This window comes from Lithobates pipiens, unplaced genomic scaffold, assembly GCF_037356315.1.
Source record: "Lithobates pipiens isolate NorthernLeopardFrog02 unplaced genomic scaffold, aLitPip1_a1.2 Scaffold_18, whole genome shotgun sequence".
Lineage (NCBI taxonomy): Eukaryota > Metazoa > Chordata > Amphibia > Anura > Ranidae > Lithobates > Lithobates pipiens.
The window spans coordinates 141606673-141631377 of NW_027507758.1; the positions used below are offsets into that span (position 1 = coordinate 141606673).

General features: G+C 41.7%; 1 protein-coding gene across 4 annotated transcripts in view; it reads left to right on the forward strand.

The window, feature by feature from the left end:
- Window positions 1-24705, forward strand: part of DTD1 (D-aminoacyl-tRNA deacylase 1) — a 204176-nt gene that overhangs the window by 172592 nt on the left and 6879 nt on the right. For all 4 annotated transcript variants that reach the window (XM_077486202.1, XM_077486204.1, XM_077486203.1 and 1 more), the window contains exon 5: window positions 18483-18657. In XM_077486202.1, the coding sequence (XP_077342328.1) occupies window positions 18483-18635 (153 nt within the window). In that variant the 3' untranslated portion in view covers window positions 18636-18657. The remainder of the gene's footprint in view (window positions 1-18482; window positions 18658-24705) is intronic.

Genomic DNA, 24705 nt, shown 5'->3' on the forward strand with positions numbered 1-24705 from the left:
GTATTAGAAAAACATATGTTTGGAGACGCTGTCCCCCTTAGTCATTTTGATTTTGCTTCATGGATCAGCCCTGCTGGTCTGGGGAGACATTCATATCTCATGCCTTTCAACTCCATTCCACACTAAGAGATTAGCTACCAATCAGCTTTACTAATGCAAAGCTATTTTAGCTGGTGATCTTTTTAACCTTTTAAAATTGTTATCTGGTGGATCAAACATACTATTTTTTTGCAGCTATGACCCTATCTTCAGTCTCTCTGACGGGAGCCTCCAAACATATGTTTTTCTAATACCAACAATTTGACCATATAAACCACGCGTGGGCTAGACTGTCTGGCTTTTCCTGTTGCTCCGGTGCCCGCCCAGAATTTGTATGCTTGCGTATCCATATTCAGGCAAGTGAGGCCTTTTTTTCTTGCATCATCCCTTTTTGTGTGTTCTGAGGAAGCAGACCAGCAAAATGCGTTGACTTATAGGGGCTCATTTGCCTGACATTATGCAACAATACTTTACAAGTACTCGGCCCTTGTGGGCTGATTTTTGTACATATGTGAATACATGGTTTTAACCAAAATGCTGTTTTTTGTCCATGTCTATTGTTTTTATATTTTCTATGTATAAATAAAATATAGATCTTTTATATAAATGGTGTGGTCCAATTTGCCTTTAAAGTTGGACCCTATGGTCTTTTCCGCTCTCAAAACCGAAATTTACCTATGTGGCTAGGGAGTGATAATTGTAGTTGTAATTAGTGAAATCTACAGACCGGAGGCATGAACACCACAGTGGATTATGGAATTTCTTAAAGTGGCAGTGAAGTCTTCTGTGACATTTTTACCTACAGGTAAGCTAATAATAAAGCTTACCTGTAAGTAAAATGAACATCTCCTAAACATGCACCATTTAGGACAGTGTTTCTCAAGCTGTGTGAATAGCAGGTATGCCGTTGGGTCACTCACAATGTTCGCAGGACTCGATGGTGGCTGTGCTGGCGCCACACCGCGAGACTCCACCAGCATAGCGCTGATTGTCACTCACTGATTAAGTGTGCAGACCTCACACAGACATGGTCATCTGTGCTGACTGACCTGTGCTCAAATTGGATTGGTTGATGTTTGCCGCCACCAAAACCTGCCAGTCCGGATCACAAATATGATTAGGCCAGCTGTGTGTCAGGAGTTCAGGTTGGAGTCCAGGCTGAGGTTGCCACTCTATTAGATCTTAGATGGGCAACTTCCAGGAGCTAACCCTTTCTTTCTTGAATCCAGATATTATACATTGTGCATAAAAAGCAATACATTATCAACTATACTTGACATCCAGCTCAACCCTCACCTCGAAAACCGCACCTAGCCACACGACCGGCAGATGAAGTGACCCAAACCCTTCTAAAAGGGTGTTAGGAAGTTTACTTATAGTAACCTTAGTAGCAGTTTGGGTCAATTTTATTATTATTGCCAGGCATTGGGAAGGTAGGAATGAAGAAGAAGAAATCTATACCTCTGAGCCGTAAAAACTAGGTGCTTCACTTCTAGCACCAACATATAGGTAACATGGCCCACAGTAGCAGTGCATTGCAGGAACTAACTTCAACAGAATCTTAATTCACTTTCACCAAAGACTCTGATGTCAGCTCCCAAGTAAAACCCCATCATGACCCAAAACCATAGCACCGCAAGACCTCATTACAACAGAGAGTAACTTCAGATTTTACCCCCTTTTCCCGGCCCTATCTGTTACAGAGGACCTAACTTTTTTTTTTAAGGTCTGCTATAAGTACACTTCAGTTGCCTGATTTCACACACTGCACTGTACTTAAAATAAAGATTGCATACACATGGGAAAAATATAAAGTACTCTGAAGTAGGAAGAAACACAGGCAGTATGTGGTGAATTTCTTTCTTTGTCTATTCCACCATATTGGACTAGTGCAGTGTCAATTAAAGAATGAGTTCAACAAAAAGTGGCATTTTGTCTGATATTTTAGGCTGAGTTTGGCATCTTCTTTCTATTTGGGGTTGACTACATCAGTAGGATCTCCATGCCACATGTCATGGCTCTGTTATCTGCCCATCTTGGGGTGTTTTTTTTTCTAGTTCATAAAGAATCTGCTAAAAAAAAAAAATCAAGGGGAATAACAGGTGCTGAAAAAGTAACTCATGTGAAGAAACCTCAGCACTAGCCCTTAACCTCCCTGGCGGTTTTTCAGAGTGTGGCTCTGGGTTAAATTTCAGTACTATTGGCGGTAACCCCGAACCACACTTGGGATTGCATTGCAGGATCCTGGTTCGGTATACTTGCCTTGTCCCCAGGATCCTGCGATGTCCCCCTGCTGTGTCCATGGGCTCTGTCCTCTGCCCGATGCCTCTGTGCTGGGCTCCGTTCCCTGCGAGTATCGCGACGCACGGGGCGGAGCCCAGCGGCAAATTCAAAAGATTGAAAAATCATAATACATACAGTACAGTGTAATCCTACAGATTACATTACTGTATAAAATATTTCACATTACTTTTGTCCCCAGTGCTTTGTCCAATGCCCTGCATGCAGTTTTTTTATGATATATATACTGTTCTTGCTGCCGGGAAACTGGAGATTGTCCATAGCAACCAAAAAGTGTCCCTTTACGTCAAAAGTGGTTTTAGACCAGCTAGAAAACAGCAATAGTAAATTAGAACACTTGCAGAATCGAGCGATAGTGAATCGTGGGGAAATAAAATTTATTATTAATATTTTTTATAATTATTTATATTTATTTATTATATTATAATTTATGATTTTGTGTTTCAAACTTTATCATACCCAGGATATCTACTAGACTCTGGTTTGGACAGATTTAAGTGAGTTATTGCTAAGAATTGCAGGCCTACAATATAAAACACCAAATTTCTATGCAAAAATAATTGGACTGCTTTGAGATGCAAATATCTGACATAATCATCTGACATAATCAACCACCAGGGAGGCTAAAGGATGTAAAAAAAATGTTTTTTCTCTGTGGGATCTGCCAGAAATTGAACCCGCCATTCTAAGTGGGCTGACCCTTGAGAACCATAAGTCTCCATAAGACCATAGTTTGATGGGTAATGTTGGCTGGATATGTCATGCTCAGATTTCCATCTCGTACCATTACTAGGATGCAAAGCACAGGAATCCTACACCTGACATTTACCAATATAACCATCAAATGGAAAGACTTTTAATTGAATTGGATTTAGTAGAGAGGTTTATTTGACACTAGTTAAATATTTAGAGTAGTCTTTTTCTGGATTGCCTCTGATGCAACTATGAGTGGTTCGTAGGTGACTCTGTAATGGAATATTAGTTGGAATGATTATTGTTTATTTGCTCTCTCTCCATAGCACTTGTCACAAATCTATCTTTAGGAAAGAATCCTAGAGAATAATTCCATTTTAATAATGGTTTGTACATTATACTTAAAGAGGAACCTTGTTTTTTTTTCTTTTTCAATAGTCGGCATCTACAAATACTGTAGCTGTTGACTTTAAAAAAAACAGCTTACTAGTGGCTGCAGTTGAGTCTTCCTACTTCTACGGGTTCCCTTCACCATCATCTTTGATGTGGGAGCCAGCTGTGGCTTCCTGAGGAACCACAGCCGGGATCCCACTGCTCATGCGCAAGCTTGTGTGGAGCGTTGTGAATAGTTTTGCAGCCTTCTGGCATATGTAATGTGTCACTGGAGGGAAAGGGGCAAGGGACATCATCCTCACCTAAGCACGGATTGCGGAAGTGGAAGCTGGTACAGATGAAAAAAACGGTACGCCCCCCCCCCCCCCCCCACCACCCCACATAAAAAACCTCAAACTTGTATCGGGGGGGGGGGGGGGGGACCGGGCAGACTTTACTATTTGAGTGTAGTTCCACTTTAATTATGCAACAACCACTGGTAATATCTATAAGAGATTAATTGTGAAAATAATTGCATCATGCATAATAATAATTTGTTCTATTATGGAGCAAAAAATTTATACTTACAGTAATATCAATGTTTGATTACAGCCCAAGCATTGAGTTTGGCTAGAAACTGGGCTGGGATGGGCACATCCCAGGAAAAGAAAGCAAAAAAAAAAAACTACATGGGGTTCTAACCCTTCCACCATTGACTAAAATATTTTGTTAGTCTTTGTCTTCAGGGAAGAGATTTCCCCAAATTTCCTTTCCCCCATAAACCCTTTGACTGGGACAGAAAGTGAAGAGGACTTTCCCTGATGGAGACACAGATTACAATACACTGCTAATCCTGTCTAATCCTTCCACACACTATACAGACCAAGCAAAGTTTTTGTCTGGAATTATTAAAATTTTTTCACCTAACATGTATGTTTGTTCATGCACCATTTACTTGGGGCTTTTTACATCATGGCACCCGTGCGTCTCCTCCTCCTACTCCTCAGATCGCTTCTTCTTTCAGCCAATTGGGAAAGGGGTCTCAGGACTCACTTACTGATTGGCCGGGAGGCGAATCAATGTGACAATAGTGAATAGTCATTCAGTATTGTAACACAACTGGATGGGCTCAGGGTACAGTGCTCTACACCCGAGCCCACCCTTTTTTGAAGCCTATTAGAGCCCCAGGTTCTAATCATGTGCTTAAAAAAAAAAAAAAAAAGAAACCTGTTTGGAATCCATGCATCTGGCGACCTGCATGTAGACTAGGGGGTCTGACTCGTGGCTGGGGGGCAGCGCCCCTAATGGATGGGCCGACACTGATTAATTTCATGATCTGGGTCTCCCTGAAGACCCCTCCGTAATCTGATTCTCATTTTTAACATTTCAGCAGTGCATAGGTAAAAGCTGTATTTGTAGAACAGAAGAAATAAGGATTGCTTAAAGTACATGCAGTACATGTAGAAGTCTTCGTTATAATGAATGAATGTAATGGTGTTATTTCTCCATGACAGCTGCATTGCATGTTTTTCTTCTGATTCCTAAGCATTGTTAATCTAGTGTCAGTAATACTTGCAGAGTCTTTAGTTTGGTGGGGACGTTGACATTTGATTTGACAGCTGTTTATCCTGTTACTCTGTTGTACAATACAGTCTTGCCAATTACACATTTTCTCCTTTTGTTAGCAATCTGCAATGACTTCATGGTAATCCTTGCAAATATAAATTCCACTCATAGATCATTTTAAAGCAAGGGGATTTGATTCAAAATTCTCAGTGCAACTCACTTTGATGTTCCAGTTTACAGTTACATTTTTAATGTGCTATTGTCTTCTATAGCTTGTCTGTGAGAATATGAACATCCAGATTCTAGCCTCTTTTATTGATTTCTTAATAACTCTTACATGGATAATGTAACACAAGATGGACACATGACAGAATTTCATCTGACCAGTAAAACAGCACATTCTGGGCTCAATTCACTAAAGAATATCTCATCACATACAGTTCCTTGAAAAAGTATTCATACCCCTTACAATTTTTGTCATGTCACAGCCAAAAACGTAAATTTATTTTATTGGGATTTTATGTGATAGACCAACACAAAGTGGCACATAATTGTGAAGTGGAAGGAAAATGATAAATTGTTTTCCAATTTATTTACAAATAAATATGTGAAAAGTGTGGCGTGCATTTGTATTCAGCCCCCCTGAGTCAATACTTTGTAGAACCATCTTTTGCTGCAATTACAGCTGCAAGCCTTTTTGGGGATGTCTCTACCAGCTTTGCACATCTAGAGAGTGACATTTTTGCCCATTTTTCTTTGAAAAATAGTTCAAGCTCTATCAGATTGGATGGAGAGCGTCTGTGAACAGCAATTTTCAAGTCTTGCCACAGATTCTCAATTGGATTTAGGTCTGGACTTTGACTGGGCAATTCTAACACATGAATATGCTTTGATCTAAACCATTCCATTGTAGCTCTGGCTGTATGTTTAGGGTCATTGTCCTGCTAGAAGGTGAACATCCACCACAGTCCCAAGTCTTTTGCATATTCTAGGTTTTCTTCGACGATTGCCCTGTATTTGGCTCCATCAATCTTTCCATCAACTCTGACCAGATTCCCTGTCCCTGCTGAAGAAAAGGATCCCACAACATGATGCTACCACCACCATGTTTCACAGTGGGGATGGTGTGTTTGGGGTGATGTACGTTGTTAGTTTTCCGCCACATATAGCGTTTTGCTTTTAGGCCAAAACATTCAATTTTGGTCTCCTCTGACCAGAGCACCTTCTTCCACATGTTGGCTGAATCCCCCACACGACTTCTCGCAAACTTCAAACAAGACTTCTTATGGCTTTCTTTCAAGGATGACTTTTTCTTGCCACTCTTTCATAAAGATCAGATTTGTGGAGTGCACGACTAATAGTTGTCCTGTGGACAGATTCTCCCACCTGGGCTGTGAATCTCTGCAGCTCCTCCAGAGTTACCATGGGCCTGTTCGCTGATTCTCTGATTAATGCTCTTCTTGCCCGGCCTGTCAGTTTAGGTGGACGGCCATGTCTTGGTAGGTGTGCAGTTGTGCCATACTCTTTCCATTTTCAGATGATGGATTGTACAGTGCTCAGTGAGATGTTCAAAGCTTGGGATATTTTTTTATAACCAAACCCTGCTTTCATTTTTTTTGACAACTTTATCCCTGACCTGTCTAGTGTGTTTCTTGCCCTTTATAAAACCTGAGGGCTTCTCAGAACAGCTGTATTTATACTGAGATTAAATTACACACGGATGAACTCTATTTAATTAGGTGACTTCTGAAGGCAATTGGTTCCACTAGATTTTAGTTAGGGGGATCAGAGTAAAGGGGGCTGAATACAAACGCACGCCACACTGTTCAGATATTTATTTGTAAACAATTTGGAAAACTGTTTATCATTTTCCTTCCACTTCACAATGACGTGTCACTTTGTGTTGGTCTATCACATAAAATCCCAATAAAATACATTTATTCAAGTGGTATGAATACATTTTCAAGGCACTGTAATGAAGTCACGTGACTCCTTTTTTCCAAATATCTCGTGAGATAATGAAAATGTCTGTTCACTATCACCTTATGAGGTTTTTACAGTCCTGGCCAAAAATATTGACACCCCTGGATTTCTGTCAGATAATGCACCACTTCACCCAGAAAATTGTTGCAGTTAGAATTGTTTAGGCATTCTATGTTTTTCCTTTGTATTGGTATGACACAAAAAAGTGGAGAAACGAAAACTCAAATCTGACACATTCCACGCAAAACTCTAATATTTGGTAGAACATCCCTTGGAAAAAAAAAAGTGAAATTAATTTCTTCTTGTATTCATCAATGTGTTTCTTACACCTCTCTATTGGAATTATGGACCACTCTTCTTTCACCAATTGCTCCAGGTCTCTCAGATTGGAAGGGTTCCTTTTCCCAACTGCTGTTATGTGCTCTCCAGCACTTTGTCTTAATCCATTTATGGGTGCTTTTTGACGTGTGCTTGACCACTGACGGAGACCCAACTTGACATTGGGCCCTACATTGCACCCCAGAATTCTTTGGTAGTCTTTAGATTTCTTAATGCCATGCACACAGTCAAAACATCCAGTGCCTGAAGTAGCAAACAACCCCAAAACATCAGTAAACCTCAACCATGTTTGATTGTAGGGACTGTATTCTTTTCTTTAAAGGCCTCATTTTTTTTTTCTGAAAGCTGTAGATTGTCCACCGCACATTCTCCCAAAAGGATTTTGGCTTCCTCAGGTAAGTTTTGGTAAACTCCAATCTGGCTTTTTATGTTTCTGTGTCAGCAGTTGGGTCCTCCTGGCTCTCTTACCATAGCATCCCTTTTCATCCAGATGGTGACGTATAGCGTGAGCTGACACAGTTGTACCCTGTGCCTGAGGTCAGCTTGAATTAGTCTGGAAGTTGATCAAGGTACTTTATCCTCCATTCAAACAATCCTTCGTTGCAACGTTTGATTTTTTCCTCTTTCGTTCACGTCCAGTGAGATTAGCTACAGTGCCATGGGCTGTAAACTTTCTGACAATGTTGCACACAGTGGACACGGTGTCCTGTCGGATAGTGTCCCCCGTCGGATAGTGTCCGCGGTGTACTGCGCATGCACAGTACACAGGACAAGCAGATTCCGAAAATAGCCGAAGATGAACGGCGCCTGCGCCGTGAGTCCAGGTTCTAGCCCCACCATCCAAGTGGACATAGAGTTAGAATAAAAAGAGCTGAGTGAAGCGAGGCCGTGCCCGAAGCGTGGTGAGCGAAGCCCTATGCCCACTTGGATGGTGGGGCTTGCACCTCGACTCACGGCGCAGGCGCTGTTCATCTTCGGAGATTTTCCAAATCTCCTTCTGCTCCCTACTGCACAAGCGCTGCACCTGCGTAGTACGGGGTGGACACTTTTCGATGGCCGGACTGTATATGTCACAACAATGGGAGCATTAAGACCTCTGGAGATGGACTTGTAACCTTGAGATTGTCCATGCATTTCCACAATGTTTGTTCTCAAATCCTTAGACATTTCTTTGCTGCTCATTCTCTTATCCATGCTCAGTGTGGAATACAGAGACACAAACAGAAAGGTTGAGTCAAGTTTCCACCATTTTAACAGGTTGCTGGTGTGATTTCTATATTGTCAGCACCTGTTAATTGATGCAGGTGAGTTTAATGACAAATCGCAGGCACGTCACAGACTTGGAATGCAATTATTTCTCTCCTTTGTCCTGTTTACCTTTATCTTTAAAAGTGAAAGTAAAAGAAAATCCCAAATTGTGGGTTGTCCCTAGAGAACTAATGGGGGGAAATCTTCCAAGGGGACACTAGTTCTGGTGACCTATGGCTCCCCAAGGGATTCTCTTAATTTGTAGAGATGTACTCTCAATTCCTGTTTTGGCTATTGGATAGGAAGTGAGGGCAAATCTCAATGACAACGTTGCCTTTTTTTGGTGGTATTCATATAGGTATGAGATTTATTTTTGAATATATTGACATTGATTTTTTTGGATTTATTTATTTGTTTTTGATATGCCATGTATGCCCTGTGAAAGAACTTCCCTTTGACTGGTATTCTGGTCACCTTTTTTATTTTGTATTATTGCATATCCTGCAGGGACCGCACTGACCTGGCATATTTCTACACTTTATACCAGTTTACCTCTTTATTAGCAATAAAAACTAACAGGGGTTCTAATTCTTCTCCACTGTATCCATCCCACTGAATATCACACCGTGAGATGAGATAAATACCTCACATTTTGATGAAATAACTCATGCTTTATATTAGTAGCCTTTTTTGTGAATTGCAAATTATATTTTTTTTTTAAAAGCTATGTTATTTTATCTCAGATTTTAAAGCAGAAAATATGTCTTCATTAATTGAGCCCTCCTTCACTGTCTACTAAAGGGTATTGGTCATTGTTTGCAGTACACCAGCCTTAAAGTGTTCACCTTTACAGAACAAAATGTAGAGGTGAACTAACACTAGTCCCCCAGTCCCCGAGGTTCTTAACCTCTGGGGTTGCCAAGCTCTCAGTATTCCAACAGGTGGTCTACCTGTCCGGGGATTTGATATCCCCGCTCTTCTTCATGCAGCTCTTCCGGGACAGGCCAGATCGATTCACTGTGACTGCCCTGTCCAATCAGATTTGATATAGTCTTTCCCGGAAGTGCACAAAGAAGAGGGAGAAGAGCAGGGTTTTTAAATTCCCGGACTGCTGGACAGGCTGCAGGGGGGCTGACAGCTCAGAACCCTGGAGGTAAGTAGAGTGGGGACTGGGAGGGTTTCCGGTGTTAGTTCACCTTTACATTTTTTAAGCGAGTCATCCCCAGTAGAAGTTAATTTGAAAATGATAGTTTTTGAAACATTCTGTATTCTAATGGTTAATAGGAACAAATCAGTATTTGCTATTGACCACATGGACAAACCACTCTATTGTAATATTGCATATTTTTAGCACTGATCACTGTAATATTGTCACTGGTTCCCAAAAAAGTGTCAAACGTGCCAGTTATGTGTCCTATTTGTCCGCCACAATGTTGCAGTCCTGCAAAAAATTTCTGATCGCTGTTATTACCAGTAATAAAAAAAAGGGAAAAAAAAAAGAAAAATGCCATAAAAATACCCCATAGTTTGTAGACACGATAACTTTTGCGCAAACCAATCAATATACGCGTATTGTGATTTTTTACCAAAAATATGTAGCAGAATACATATTGGCCTAAACTGATGAAGAAATTTGATTTTATCCTTTTTTTTTTTTTTTTGGATGTGTCTTATAGCAGAAAGTAGAAAATATACAGTAGGGGCAGAAGGTATTCAGACCCCCTTAAATTTTTCACTCTTTCTTATATTGCAGCGATTTGCTAAAATCATTTAAAGAGGAGTTTCCATTTGAAAAAAAAAAATCAAAGTCAGCAGCTACAAATACTGCAGCTGCTGACTTTTAATAATGGGACACTTACCTGTTCCAGGGTCCAGCGATGCGGGGGGGTCGAAGCTCCGCTCGTCCCCCCCTCCGCTTGGCGGTGCTGGCATTGCAACTGTGGGCACCCAGCTGTGGCTTCACAGCTGGGCACCCACTACGCATGCGTGAGCGGCGCCGGGATTGGCCGCGCAGTCATCTGGGACCTGTCACGTGTCCCAGATGACTGACTGGAGGGAGTGGCCAGAGCTGAGCCCTTCCTGCGCCGAGGGGAAATGATGTCACCAGCCCAGGCACTGAAGGAGGCAGACTACGAGGGACCCCCTAGCAACAGGCATTTAGAGGTAAGTTAAAAAGAAAATTCCAAATGTTTTTTGTTTTTGTTTTAGGAATTTTAATCTTTTTTTTTGTTTGTGTGTGGAACACCACTTTAAGTTAGTTTTTTTTTCCTCATTAATGTACACACAGCAATTGAGAGAATTATTGAAATTTTTGCAGAATATATAGGTATTTTTTTCAAAATTGTCAGTCTTTTTTTGTTTATAGCACATAAAATAAAAACCACAGAGGTGACCAAATACCACCAAAAAAAAGCTCTATTTGTGGGGGGGGGGAAAAGACATACATTTTATTAGGGTACAGCACGCATGATTGTGCAACTGTCAGTTAAAGTAATGCAGTGCAGTATTGCAAATAATGGCCTAGTCATTAAGGGGGTAAAACCTTCCAGAGCTGAAGTGGTTAAAATATACATCAGGCCAAGATAAAAAAAAAACTCATGCGATACATCGGCCATACATGCACATTTTCCAAAACATGTCATGCAGCTATCATTTTCAGATGGAGCTCAGAAATGGCAGCCAACATATTTTACTTTGTATAGGTTTCCTTTAAGTGGCCTAGGGACTGCATTGTACTGCCCAATTCTCTATTTTATTGCTATGTACTTACTTTAAAATGCAAGTTGGTCTCATTGATTCCACTGTTGTGCATTTACAGCAAGCACAGAACAGGTTATAGATCTTTTTTTCCATTTGAAGAAGCATATTCACTGGCACTAAATTCCCTTTTTTTATACATAAAATTCACTGCGTCTGTACGTTTTAATTCCAGTTCTTGATTATGTAGGAGTAGAGAATCAGAAATGCATGTTAAAATTTGATTAAAGTACAAGAGTACATGATGAAAAAGGAGTGTCGGTGGGCAGTAATACCACAGAGACTCATGTTATACACTTCGAGTTTGATTCGTAGCATTACTTATCACATATTATTCAAACTTGGCTGCTAAAGTGTTCTGTACATGTCCACTGTTTACATGACTTTCGGCAGCTTAATTTAAACACATAAAATGAATTCCCAGACATTATTGTGTGAACCCAATATAGAAAATGCAGCACATACACTGATCAGCCACATAACTTTATGACCACTGGCAGATTAGGTAAATTTCTGGTTGCAATAGCATCTGAAAGACAGTGGGATACATTCGGTAGCAAGTAAAATTGTTATCCCTGAAGTTGATGTGTTAAAAGCAGAAAAAATGGGCATCGCAGTTTGTTATATATGGGGCAGCGTAGCCGCAGACCAGTCAGGGTGCCCCCTGCTGACCCATGTCCACAGCCAAAAGTCCCTAAAACGGGCACATGGGCATCAGAACTGGTCTACAGAACAATAAAGGAGGTGGCCTGGCCCGATAAATCACGTTTTCTTTTACATCATGTGGATGGCTGAGTGCGTGTGCATCCCTTAGCTGGGGAAGAGATGGCACCAGAATGTAGAATAGGAAGAAAGCAGGCTGGTTGAGGCAGTGTGAGGCTTTGGACAATGTTGTTCTGGGAAACTTTGGTGTGACGGGAGTCATTTTGGGCGGGGGGCCCCGTGGAACCCAGAATCCCTTGGGAAGGTTGGGAAACCTTTGTTTTAGCTCTCCATGCACCTCCTATGTCTAAGTCACACTGTGTCTCTAATAGGGAAATCCAGTCTGATCTGTACTAATCTGACTCACTGTACAACCACACTGGAATGTTGTGTGTGTGTGTGTGTGTGTGTGTGTGTATATATATATATATATATATATATATATATATTGTCTCATTTTGTTTACTATTCTTTGCTGAGTAGTTTGGGGTGTGACTGTATTCCATTGTTGTATTGTCTGCCTTAGATAATATGGGATGTCTAATGCCGCGTACACACGAGCGGACTTTTCAACGTCCAAAGTCCGACGAACTGAGTCCGTCAGACTATTCGATCGTGTGTGGGCTGCAACAGACTTTTGACTCGCCAAAGTCCGAAGGACTTTAGAATATGGAACATGCTTCAAATTTTCCCGACGGAACTCCGCCGGACCCGGGTCCCTTCGAAAACTCCGCTCGTGTGTATGCTATTCCGACGGACTAAAACCGACGCTAGGGCAGCTATTGGCTACTGGCTATGAACTTCCGTATTCGAATCCAGTCGTACGTCATCACGTTCGAATCCGTCGGAGTTTAGTGTGATTGTGTGTGGCCAAGTCCGCTCCGCCGAAAAGTCCGTCAGAACTCCGTCGGAACTCCGGCAGAACTCCGACGGAACTCCTTCGGAAGTCTGTCGGACATAAGTCCTCTCGTGTGTACGGGGCTTAAGTGTTTGCTGTGAGGAGGGAGGGGGGATTCCTCTAACAGCTCTTCCTGCTGACCTGCTGATTGGACAATCTACCCTGCCCGGAATGCAAAGGGGGGGTTAAACAATCCATGTTGAGCAACCAAACAAGTACTGCCTAGTTTGTGCATGTCAGCGGTTGGAATATTTGATATCTATATTCAGACTGGGAGGAAGCGGTATATGACCAAAGCACTCAAGCAGAGTGTGGGACATTTTGTTACATTAGTGGCAAGCAGTAGGACACTTAATGCAGTCTGGGACATCCAAACCTCCACCTGGTCCAAGATCAGGACAGCAGACTTTGGTCACCCCAGAGGAGATATGGCGCTGGCATCAGAGTTCCCAGGGCTCGTCCTTTGAGCATACTCCAGGACTGTATTTGTGGACGAATACCTGGAGCTCAGGCAGCAGATTTTGGTAGGACTCTGGATTGGAGCCCTCCAGGTCACTGGTATGCAACAGGGCAAGTGCTTTCCAACCCCAGAGCAATGGGCCAGTGACCAGCGGGCATTGTGGATGGCATTCCTGGGAGAGTGGCCCCAGGAACAATGGGTAACTGAGTTGGACAGGCTGGTCCAGCAGGAGATAGAACTGGACAATCGGTATCGGGCTGTACAATGGCATGCAGAGCAGGGATATTTAGGGGAGACAACAGAATTCTCTTTGGAGGGATATGATTTTGGCGGCCCTGGATTGCTGTGGGAGAGCCTTACAGTTTGTTTTGTGTTTGGCGATGAAGGGGAACCTACACTTGAGGACCTACGGGAATGCAGAGAGGCTATGCTCGACCAGTTCGAGAGGTCCAGGGTGAGAAGGAGGTGGTTTTTCCTCCCCAGCAAGGATCCATGCACCTGGGAGGCAGTACCAGAGACATGTCATCCCAGCAGTCAGATGAGGGTAAGGGAAGTGAAGCAGCCGCCTTCTTTTCCCAGCAGCAGATGGCACCCCAGAATGATGGCAGCAACCCAGCAGAAGAGCTAGCAACAGGGTCGAGTGCTGCTGGCCTTTTCCCTCAACTAACCAAAGATGCTGTCTCCATCTGTATACCCCAGGGATGCTGGGCAGTCGACCCAGATCCCCAACAGCATGATAAAGTGAGCCCAGCCACCCTGTCTTCTCTCTAGCAGCTGAAAGGACTCCAGGGAGAAGGGCCAGTCCCCAGCCCCGGGTATGTTCTCTCAGAGAGGCAGAGGTTGGTTGAGTGAGTAATGCTATGTTTGGGGACAATTTATTTGGGGGACTGGAACTATTGACTAACTTTGGGGTCAACCCGTCTGAGGTCTTATCCTGTGTTAGTTCCCTGCTGAAAGGTGAAAGATGTGACGGGACTCACTTTGGGCGAGGGGGCCCATGGAACCCAGAATCCCTTGGGGAGGTTGGGAAACCATTGTTCCCCATGCACCTCCTATGACTAAGTGACCCTGTGTCTCTAAAAGGGACACAGGGTGACCGAGAAATCCAGTCTGATCTATACTAATCGCACATTCCACTGTACAATCACAATAGAATGTTTTTGTGTGTGTGTGTGTGTGTGTGTGTGTATGTATGTGTGTGTGTGTATATATATATATATATATATATATATATATATATATATATATATATATATATATGTGTGTCTAATTTTGTTGTGTACTCTCTGCTGGATCGTTTGGGGTGTGGCTGTATTCCATTGTTCTATTGTGCCTGTCTTACTTAGGTATTATTAGGTATTATGGGATGTGTAAGTGTGTTTGCTGTGAGGAGGGAGGTGAGGGGGGGGGGGGGTTCCTCCAAAAGCTCCCCCTGCTGATTGGACAGTCTACTCTGCCTGGAATGTGAAGGGAGAGGGATTGTCCTGTGTTTCAATAAGCAGTTCATGTTGAGCAACCAAACTAGTACTTCCTAGTTTGTGGTTGTCAGCAGTTGGAATATCTGATATTTATATTCTGACTGGGAAGAAGCGGTATATGACAAAAGCACTCAAGCAGAGTGTGGGACATTTCGTTACATTTGGGTCTTGCCATTCATATGAATGTTACTTTGACACGTACCACCTACCTTATCATTGCTGTTGACCAAATACATCTCTTCATTAAAATGGTATTTCCTGATGACAGTGCCTTCTTGCAGCAGGATAATGCACCCTTCCACATTGAAATAATGGTTTAAGAATGGTTTGAGGTGTTAACTTGGCTTACAAATCCTCCTGATCTCAATCCAATCCAGTATCTGTGGGATGTACTGGAAAAATAAGTCCAATCCATGTACTGTAGGTCCCACCTCATAACGTATAAGACTTAAAGGTTCTGCCACTGACAACTTGGTGCTAGATACCACATCATACCTTCAGAGGTCTAGTAGTGTCCATGGCTCAACAGGTCAGGGCTGTTCTGGTGGCAAAAGAGGACTTACTCAGTATTAGGTGGTTGGTCATAAAGTTATGGCTGGTTAGTGTATAAAACTGTGGCTTTTTTCCTTAGTTGGTTTCTAATATTAAAAGGAAAAGGTCATGCACTGCTTTTTGGTAAAAAGGCTTTTTATGCCTTTTAGCAAACCCATGTCAAGAGAAAGACAATAGATCAAATTTCTAAAAACATCTGCCAATACAGCAATCCCTTTTCCACCACTATAACCACAATACGTACCTGTAACACAGTTAAAATCTAATTCCAACCAAAAGGTTTTTTTTTTTATAAAAGGAGTGGCAGGATTAAAACATGTATCTTGATTGGAGAGATTACTTATTTTTTCCCCTGGCTTCTATTATGGACACAGCAATAAAAGCTTGGCATCTTTTCTAGCCTTTTCCTTTTCTATTCTATCTAGAACAAACAAAAACATTTTTGCTGGAGTTCCACTTTAAATGGGATAGAAAAAGAGCAGAAATATCTGTTATGGGGGCAAAAGTGGCAATAATGGCTGGTTCACACTGGTCCGACTTCCCGACCACAAGTTGCATGACATGTCAAAATGAGAGCTGTCTTAACCGGTCTGACTTGTGTCCATTTGACTTTGAAAATGCTCCCTGCACCACTTTGGTCTGACTCGGGCATGATTTCAGCGCATTGATTTGCATGTAAGTCGCATCCAAGTCGGATTATCATCTTAACATTCAGCGGGTGTTCGCCCCACGAAGGCCCTACAATACACTGCACAGTGCATTCTGTGCCCTGATTGGGCAAAGCTTTGCCCAATTAGGGCAGAGTAAATGCTGGTTGTTAAGGAGCGGGGCCGGAAAGCACGCCGTGGTGTCATTAACAACCGTTGAGTCATAAGCAGTCAATGGACTTTCCCACTGACAACTGAATAAAATAACACATTTGCCGGTGAAAATAGTAAAAAAAGAAAAAGGCGTGGTTCCTCCCCATCCATACCAGACCCTTCGGATCTGGTATGGAAATTAAGGGGAACGCCACGCCAATTTTTTTTTTTTTTAAATGGCAGGGCCCCCCCCCCCAAAATCCATACCAGACCCACAGCCCTGGTCAATGGTTGTGGGGGTCTGTGGGCAGGGGGCTTATAGGAATCTGGAAGCCCTCTTTAACAAGGAGTCCCTCAGATGCTACCCCCTTGTAAATTAGTATGGGGCTTTTTGCACCTTTTGGCGTGGCCCAGTCAGAGTATTCCTCATGAAAGTCATGCAGGTCTGATCCAGAGCTCACTTACCAGCCTGCAACAAACCAAATTGACCCTGTCTAACAGTTCATGTTAAACCAAGGGTTTTCATTTGCACACCTTTGTAAATACACATGTAAGCTGCAGTGGCCACGTCAGGGCACCCTTGTGTACTGCAGTCCTAATGCTATAATTTTGAGTCACCTGAGTTGAAGCACATCTATAATAATGGATAGATTAAGCACAGATATGCCTGGAGGTAGCCCACTCCTCCGTAAAGGTACAGGTACTGGACACTCAACAATAGCACAATGACAGCAAAGGTATTCAGTGCTGCTGCAGCTTACTCATGTGTGTTAGCCCTTGCACAAATGGTCGGACAATCCAACAACAAAATCCATCAGATTTTGTCCGGCGGATTTTTCCTGAAACTGGTGTTGCATACACACGGTCAGACAAAGTTGTCGGAAAATCCGATCGTTCGTAACGTGATGACGTTATTTTGTTATGACAGGACTACGTTCAGGCTAGTAGCCAATAGCTTTGGTCTAGGAATTTGACCTGAGCATGTGTGGCACTTTGTCCGATCGTAATTCTCTACAAACAATCGGACAAAGTCCGATCGGATCATGTTGTCGGAAAATTTTATAGCCCAGCTCTAAAACTTTGTCGGTCGGATATTCCGACGGAAACAGTCCGATGTAGCCCACACATGGTCGGATTATCCGACAACATGGTCCGATCGGACATTTTCCGTCGGAATGTCTGACTGTGTGTCATCATAGGCCTTGTTGACTCCTCTACAAATGTAGCGTTTATGGTTGTGGCCAAAAAGGTAAATTTTCTCATCACTCCAAATGACTTTGTGCCAGGTTTGAGGCTTGTCTATGTGCTTTTTGGTGTATTGTAAGCGGAATACTTTGTGGCATTTGTGTAGTAATGGCTTTCATCTAGGGATTCCACCATACAGCCCATCTTTCTTCAAGTGCCTCATTATTGTGCATCTTGAAACAGCCACATCACGTTTTCAGAGAGTCTTATATTTCACCTGAAGTTATTTGTGGGTTTTTCTTTGCATCCCGAACAATTTTCCTGGCAGTTGTGCCTGAACTTTTAGTTGGGTTACCTGACTGTGGTTTGGTTTCAACAGAACCCCTCATTTTCCACTTCTTGATTAGAGATGGAACACTGCTGAATTGCATTCATAATTCCTTGGATATCTTTTTATATCCCTTTCCTGTTTTATACAGCTCAAATACCTTTTCCCATAGATCCTTTGACAATTCTTTTGCTTTCCCCATGACTCAGAATCCAGAAACATCTGTGCAGCACTTGATGAAAGATGCAAGGGTCTGTCAGGAGTCCAGAAACTCATTGACCTTTTATACACACACACTAATTACAAGAAAACAGATCACAGGTGAGGATGGTTACCTTTGATAGCCATTCAAACCCCTTTGTGTCAACTTGTGTGCGTGTTTTCAGGCCAAAATCACCAGGGTATGCAAACTTTTAATCAGGGTAATTCGGGTAGTTTCTGTTGTCATTATGATTTAAAAAGAGTAAAAGTTGATTGATAATAAATAGGTTCAGCCAAACACTAACCATGAGTGAAAGAAATGTATTTCTGTTATCTTTCATATTCTCTTAAAAATGGTCAAGAAATCATAAATTCTACAAGGGTATGCAAAACTTATGAGCACAACTGTATATGTGCATGTGTGTATGTATATATATATATATATATTAGTGTATATTATTATATTTGCTTTAAAGGGAATATTAAAACAATATATATATATATATATATAGTGTTTTTCTAACACCCGTTTAAATAAACTTTTTATGATCTGTATTTACTTTCTCATTCTTCCTCACAGCTTACAAAACTTGAAAAGCAGCAACAAAGGAAAGAAAAGACCAGAACTAAGGTCCCTTCAGAATCTCGAGAGAGGAGCACACCCTCTACCAAGGATGACCCTAGTGCAAGCAGTGGAGCAGAGGGAGATGTTTCCTCCGAAAGAGAGCCCTAGTGATTCTGGAAAGAATTAGCAGGTGAAACACAATTGATTATGAAGATTTACAGAAATAAATAACCATTTATATATGACAATACATTTCCAAAATAGAGAGAATGCCAGAGACTGCATTATAGAGAGTGACTGCCAGAAAGACTGCACTATACAGAGAAACTGCCACCATGACTTCACCATACTGCGCCATGCAGACTGCCATAGATTGGGCCAACTACCAAACACTGGGTCATGCTGATTCCTATGGACTAGGTCATGTAGATATGGTTATCACTTTTTACCTAGGCAAAATACTATCCTTATGGTCTTTTCTTTCAAGAGTGGATGTGTCTTCTTCAGGTCTGTTGTTTCTCTGTTTGGAAGATTTTCTACTATTAAAAGCTGCTGGTAGATTTCTGCAAATTAAATCCTGGGAATCTCTCTAGTCAGCCATCAAGCTCAAGTATTCCCAGTTCATACTGGTGTTCTGTATCTTAATTTATGGAAGCTTCTCCAGTCCTCTACAGCGCAACAAATTCTCAGTTCATTATTTATACTGCTGTTCTTCCTGTGCCAGTCCTGTGGTCAATATTGACTACCTTCCTGTGTTCCAGTTTACACAAAAACTTACTTTTCTAGTCAGGCCAGAATTCTTGGGTTTCCCTATGAAGTTATCGGTCGAGAGTTGACCCCCTTTTTTTTCCTGGTCTTTGCAGCTCACTGTTGTAAGTTAGTAGGCCTATGCTAGGTCTAAGTTCCTCATGAAGATGGCTCAAATCAAGTCATTATCACATCTGCTACTTTACTATTCTTAAACATATTAAAGTAGTGAAGTGGTTAAGTTACTTCTTGAGTATGACTGGAATAAACATTTTTTTTTATCTCTTCATTGTGTATTCCTAGTTCTCAGTGTGATATTTTCTCTACAAACTCACATGTTGTATACTAATGCAGACTACTTATGGTCAGATTGTACTGTATGCATACCCTGTGCTATAAAATTAAAGAGAACACAGGTGGGACTTTATATGAGACCATGGCCATCCAGCACACAGGTCTCCATTCCTATTTGCATAAAATATAAAAAGGGGGAAGAAATAAGGGACAGAGGGGCATTGGGACTTTATATGAAACACACCACTCGGACAGGATGAGACATTGAACATGATAAAGAGAGGTACTGTATAGAAGCAACAATGGGCATAATTCAATAATTGATATATATTTGATTCAGGAATATGATACAAAAGAAATAAACATGATTAGTAACGTCATATTGTAATAGAGTTAGTCGCAACAAGGTACAACAAACATGATTAATGCAAGTCTTATAAAAAAAAATCATAATATAATAAGCTATATACAACATGATTATACTTAGTGTCCAAAATACACCCACAGTATACACAAACATAATGAACATCGTAAATAATTCAATGGCTCAGCCGAATAAATTCCAAGGTAAAAAGCATGGTAACTGTGACACAGCATCAAATATTAAAGCTCTACGCATTTCGTGGAGTAGTATCCACTCGTCAGGAGCAAATATCTGGGAATATCTAGAATGAAAAATAGATATATCATAAATGATGATAAATTAACACAGGAAGAGAGGGATCAAAATCTATGGTCCTAGCCCTCTTACCTGTGGGTATGGATAGGATTGTATAAAAACCATATAAATTGTAGATATATTTGGTGGTAAGCATCAGGGGATGAAGAAACGTCCCACCGGGAGCTGAGGCGGCGACAGGGCGGCAACAGGACAGGACAAGTCAGGGAACGGTGAAGATGAAGTGCATGAAGTAAGATCCCCCTTCTACAGCTGGGATGATCAGTGTGATCCCGAGGGGTATACTAAAACACTTTTTCTTTTTAGTATACCCTTCGGGATCACACTGATCATCCCTCTTTATCATGAACATGATAAAGAGAGGTACTGTATAGAAGCAACAATGGGCATAATTCAATAATTGATATATATTTGATTCAGGAATATGATACAAAAGAAATAAACATGATTAGTAACGTCATATTGTAATAGAGTTAGTCGCAACAAGGTACAACAAACATGATTAATGCAAGTCTTATAAAAAAAAATCATAATATAATAAGCTATATACAACATGATTATACTTAGTGTCCAAAATACACCCACAGTATACACAAACATAATGAACATCGTAAATAATTCAATGGCTCAGCCGAATAAATTCCAAGGTAAAAAGCATGGTAACTGTGACACAGCATCAAATATTAAAGCTCTACGCATTTCGTGGAGTAGTATCCACTCGTCAGGAGCAAATATCTGGGAATATCTAGAATGAAAAATAGATATATAATAAATGATGATAAATTAACACAGGAAGAGAGGGATCAAAATCTATGGTCCTAGCCCTCTTACCTGTGGGTATGGATAGGATTGTATAAAAACCATATAAATTGTAGATATATTTGGTGGTAAGCATCAGGGGATGAAGAAACGTCCCACCGGGAGCTGAGGCGGCGACAGGGCGGCAACAGGACAAGTCAGGGAACGGTGAAGATGAAGTGCATGAAGTAAGATCCCCCTTCTACAGCTGGGATGATCAGTGTGATCCCGAGGGGTATACTAAAACACTTTTTCTTTTTAGTATACCCTTCGGGATCACACTGATCATCCCAGCTGTAGAAGGGGGATCTTACTTCACGCACTTCATCTTCAACGTTCCCCGACTTGTCCTGTCCTGTTGCCGCCCTGTCGCCGCCTCAGCTCCCGGTGGGACGGTTTCTTCATCCCCTGATGCTTACCACCAAATATATCTACAATTTATATGGTTTTTATACAATCCTATCCATACCCACAGGTAAGAGGGCTAGGACCATAGATTTTGATCCCTCTCTTCCTGTGTTAATTTATCATCATTTATTATATATCTATTTTTCATTCTAGATATTCCCAGATATTTGCTCCTGACGAGTGGATACTACTCCACGAAACGCGTAGAGCTTTAATATTTGATGCTGTGTCACAGTTACCATGCTTTTTACCTTGGACTTTATTCGGCTGAGCCATTGAATTATTTACAATGTTCATTATGTTTGTGTATACTGTGGGTGTATTTTGGATACTAAGTATAATCATGTTGTATATAGCTTATTATATTATAATTTTTTTTATAAGACTTGCATTAATCATGTTTGTTGTACCTTGTTGCGACTAACTCTATTACAATATGACGTTACTAATCATGTTTATTTCTTTTGTATCATATTCCTGAATCAAATATATATCAATTATTGAATTATGCCCATTGTTGCTTCTATACAGTACCTCTCTTTATCATGTTCAATGTCTCATCCTGTCCGAGTGGTGTGTTTCATATAAAGTCCCAATACCCTGTGCTATGATTTCTGAGTAACGGCCCATGGTCAGACTGTACTGGAAGAGTTTAGTTTTGACGTTCATTTACAACTGCTGTTGTGGATTCTTCTGTAAAGTTTTTTCCATTCAGTTTCACTTACCCTGACACAGATGTTCGCTGTTCATAACCCTCTAATTTCAGAGCGACCATTTAATTCCCTTCCAACATTTTCTGTGTCGCCAGAATGTATATTCAAAGGGTATGGTTCTGACCAAAGCCCTGCTGCCGGCCTTCTCATTGCTTTTGGTATTCCATTACATCTGGTCATTTGCAGAATTCATTGGGTTTTAGCTTGGTTAGCTTTGGGTTCTTTAGCTTTATTTTGTTTGCCCTCACTTTTATTTCTGGTGAGAAGAAGCGGGGTCACTTTGCATATGTGAGCAAAGAGCAGGATTTATTGCCACTTGCTCTTTTGTGAAGGGGTTCCTTATGATCTGTTTCAGCTGTCTACTGGGGACCACCTCTCACCACGGGTTATTCACGTTTGTTTTTTCCCCTTCTCTGGTAAATCTGATAGGGACACATTGGACTTCTCTGGTTCAGTCAGGATCCCTCTGTGGATCTGTTTTTAGATGTGGACTCCCTACCAATTCTGAAGAAAGAATTCAGACTGAATTCCCCCAGTTGTTGCGGTCGGCTCTACCCTTGGAACAGTGAAATCAACAGCTTCTTCTTGCATTAGTATCTTGTCAATTCATGACTAGCTAGTTCAATTTGCTTTAACCACTCCCCCCCCCCCCCCCCTCTGAGTCATGTTCTTCTATTTTGTGCACCCATTAAAATCTGCATTTTTAGTTATATGGTTACTTAAAAAAGCATGATAAATTTTCTGAACATAGAAGCCCTGTAGAATAAAAAGGAGGTTGTTGCAATTTCGCACGATACTTGTGCAAATCATTATTTTCAGGAAAAAAGAAACTAAAATCTATTTTAGTGCGCATAAACACTGTTTAATCCATAACCATTTTTTTTGTGGGTGTAGTGCCACACCTAAGGAGCCACTTGGTAATTTTGGGGTTCTCTGTTCTGTGCCTCCACTGGCACACCTGGTTGAATAAAATCACTGTGAGCACAAGTGCAAAATACACCAAAAGTAATGGTATCGTAGGGATTGCAAGATAATATTTTACTAGAGATTCTTAAGTCAACAGGAGACAAAACTTTAAACTGTGTGTAATGCCCAAATTCTGGGGTTTAGCATTAAACAGAGCCACAAAGATGTGCAATAAAATGACCGTAGCAATGGACCTGACTGTAGGGCCAACAGATCCCAGGAGAAAGAGAAGGAAGGAAAGATTTTGTCAGTCAGCTCCCTCTAAGCTCTGAAGCCACAGGCAAAAATGACAAAGCACAATATGTGAATACTGGTTCGTAGTTCCCCTTTACGATACAGTTGCTACACTAGAAAAAAAGGGGTTAACCAAATTCTGCAGGCTGAATTGAGTGGAGGAGTCCTTGAGGTAAGGGTATCCTTGGTCTTATGCAACTATGAACGGGCCCAAAGGTATTACTGTGCAGTGGCAACCAGCAAAGTGAATAGAATAGACAAGGTGTTTCATAACAAAGGGCCCTTTAAGCATATAAGGTGGTAAAGGTGTCTGCATGCCGTGTCTCGGAGTGAAGTATTAAAGGGTAAGGTGGGCCTCCACTCGCTCACCGATGCTGGAGATACCAAGTATCTTAGAGGAAACATGTCCCGGAACAGGCTCTTGAAGGTCTTCAGCCAGATTAAAGATGACTGATATGTAGCCTGATGACCTAGGGGCTCAGCGATGTCTGCATGGGTGTATCTTGTGGTAACTCCAAGTTGCCACATCGCTAATGAGGTGCCTGTGGCTGTAGATCTGCACCCGCACACAAACAGGCAAGGGGGATAGCTTATTTTACAATGAGAGAGAATAACAGCAAAAATATCCAGAAAACTGTATTTCAAGAAAGTTATACTGGATTTGCATTTTAATAAGTGAAATTGGTATTTGAGCCCTTATCAATCAGCAAGATTTCTGGCTCCCAGGTGTCTTCAATACAGGTAACGAACTGAGATTAGGAGCACTCTCTTGGGCCGGGTTTACACGGCAACGACACGCCTGTTGTACAACTGTCATCCTATTTTGCCCTGTGACATCAGTCCTACATCAGACTTCGGCGTCTCTTCCAACTTCTTCTCCTCTCTCCGGCTCTTGTGCCTCCTCCGCTGATGTCTTCTGCCTCTCCGGTTCTTCTCCCTTCTCCAGCTCTTCTCAGCTCTCTCTGGTTCTTCGCCCTCTGTTCACTGTCTTCTGCCGGGTCTCCTCCTGCTATCTTCTCGCTCTTTAAAGTGGAGGGCCACCCTGAAAAAAAAAAATACATTAAAAATTAAAAAGAAAAATCAAAAAAAAATATCAAAAAATTTTTTTTTTTTTTACTTACCAGAAATGCCTGTTGCTAGGGACATCATCCTAATCTGCCTCTTCCTCCTCCGTGGAGATCTTCTTTCTTCTCTCCTCCGTGCGGCGTCTTCTGGGTAATGGGTCGCGCTGTGTTCTGGGAACTGTATGTCCCAGAACACAGCGCGCCCCATTCACAGAGCGCTGCGCGACTCGCGCATGCGCAGTAGGAAACGGGCAGTGAAGCCGCAAGGCTCCACTGCCTGTTTCCCTTAGTTAAAATGGCGGAGCCGAGGGACGGGTCAGCCTCGGGCGGCCGAC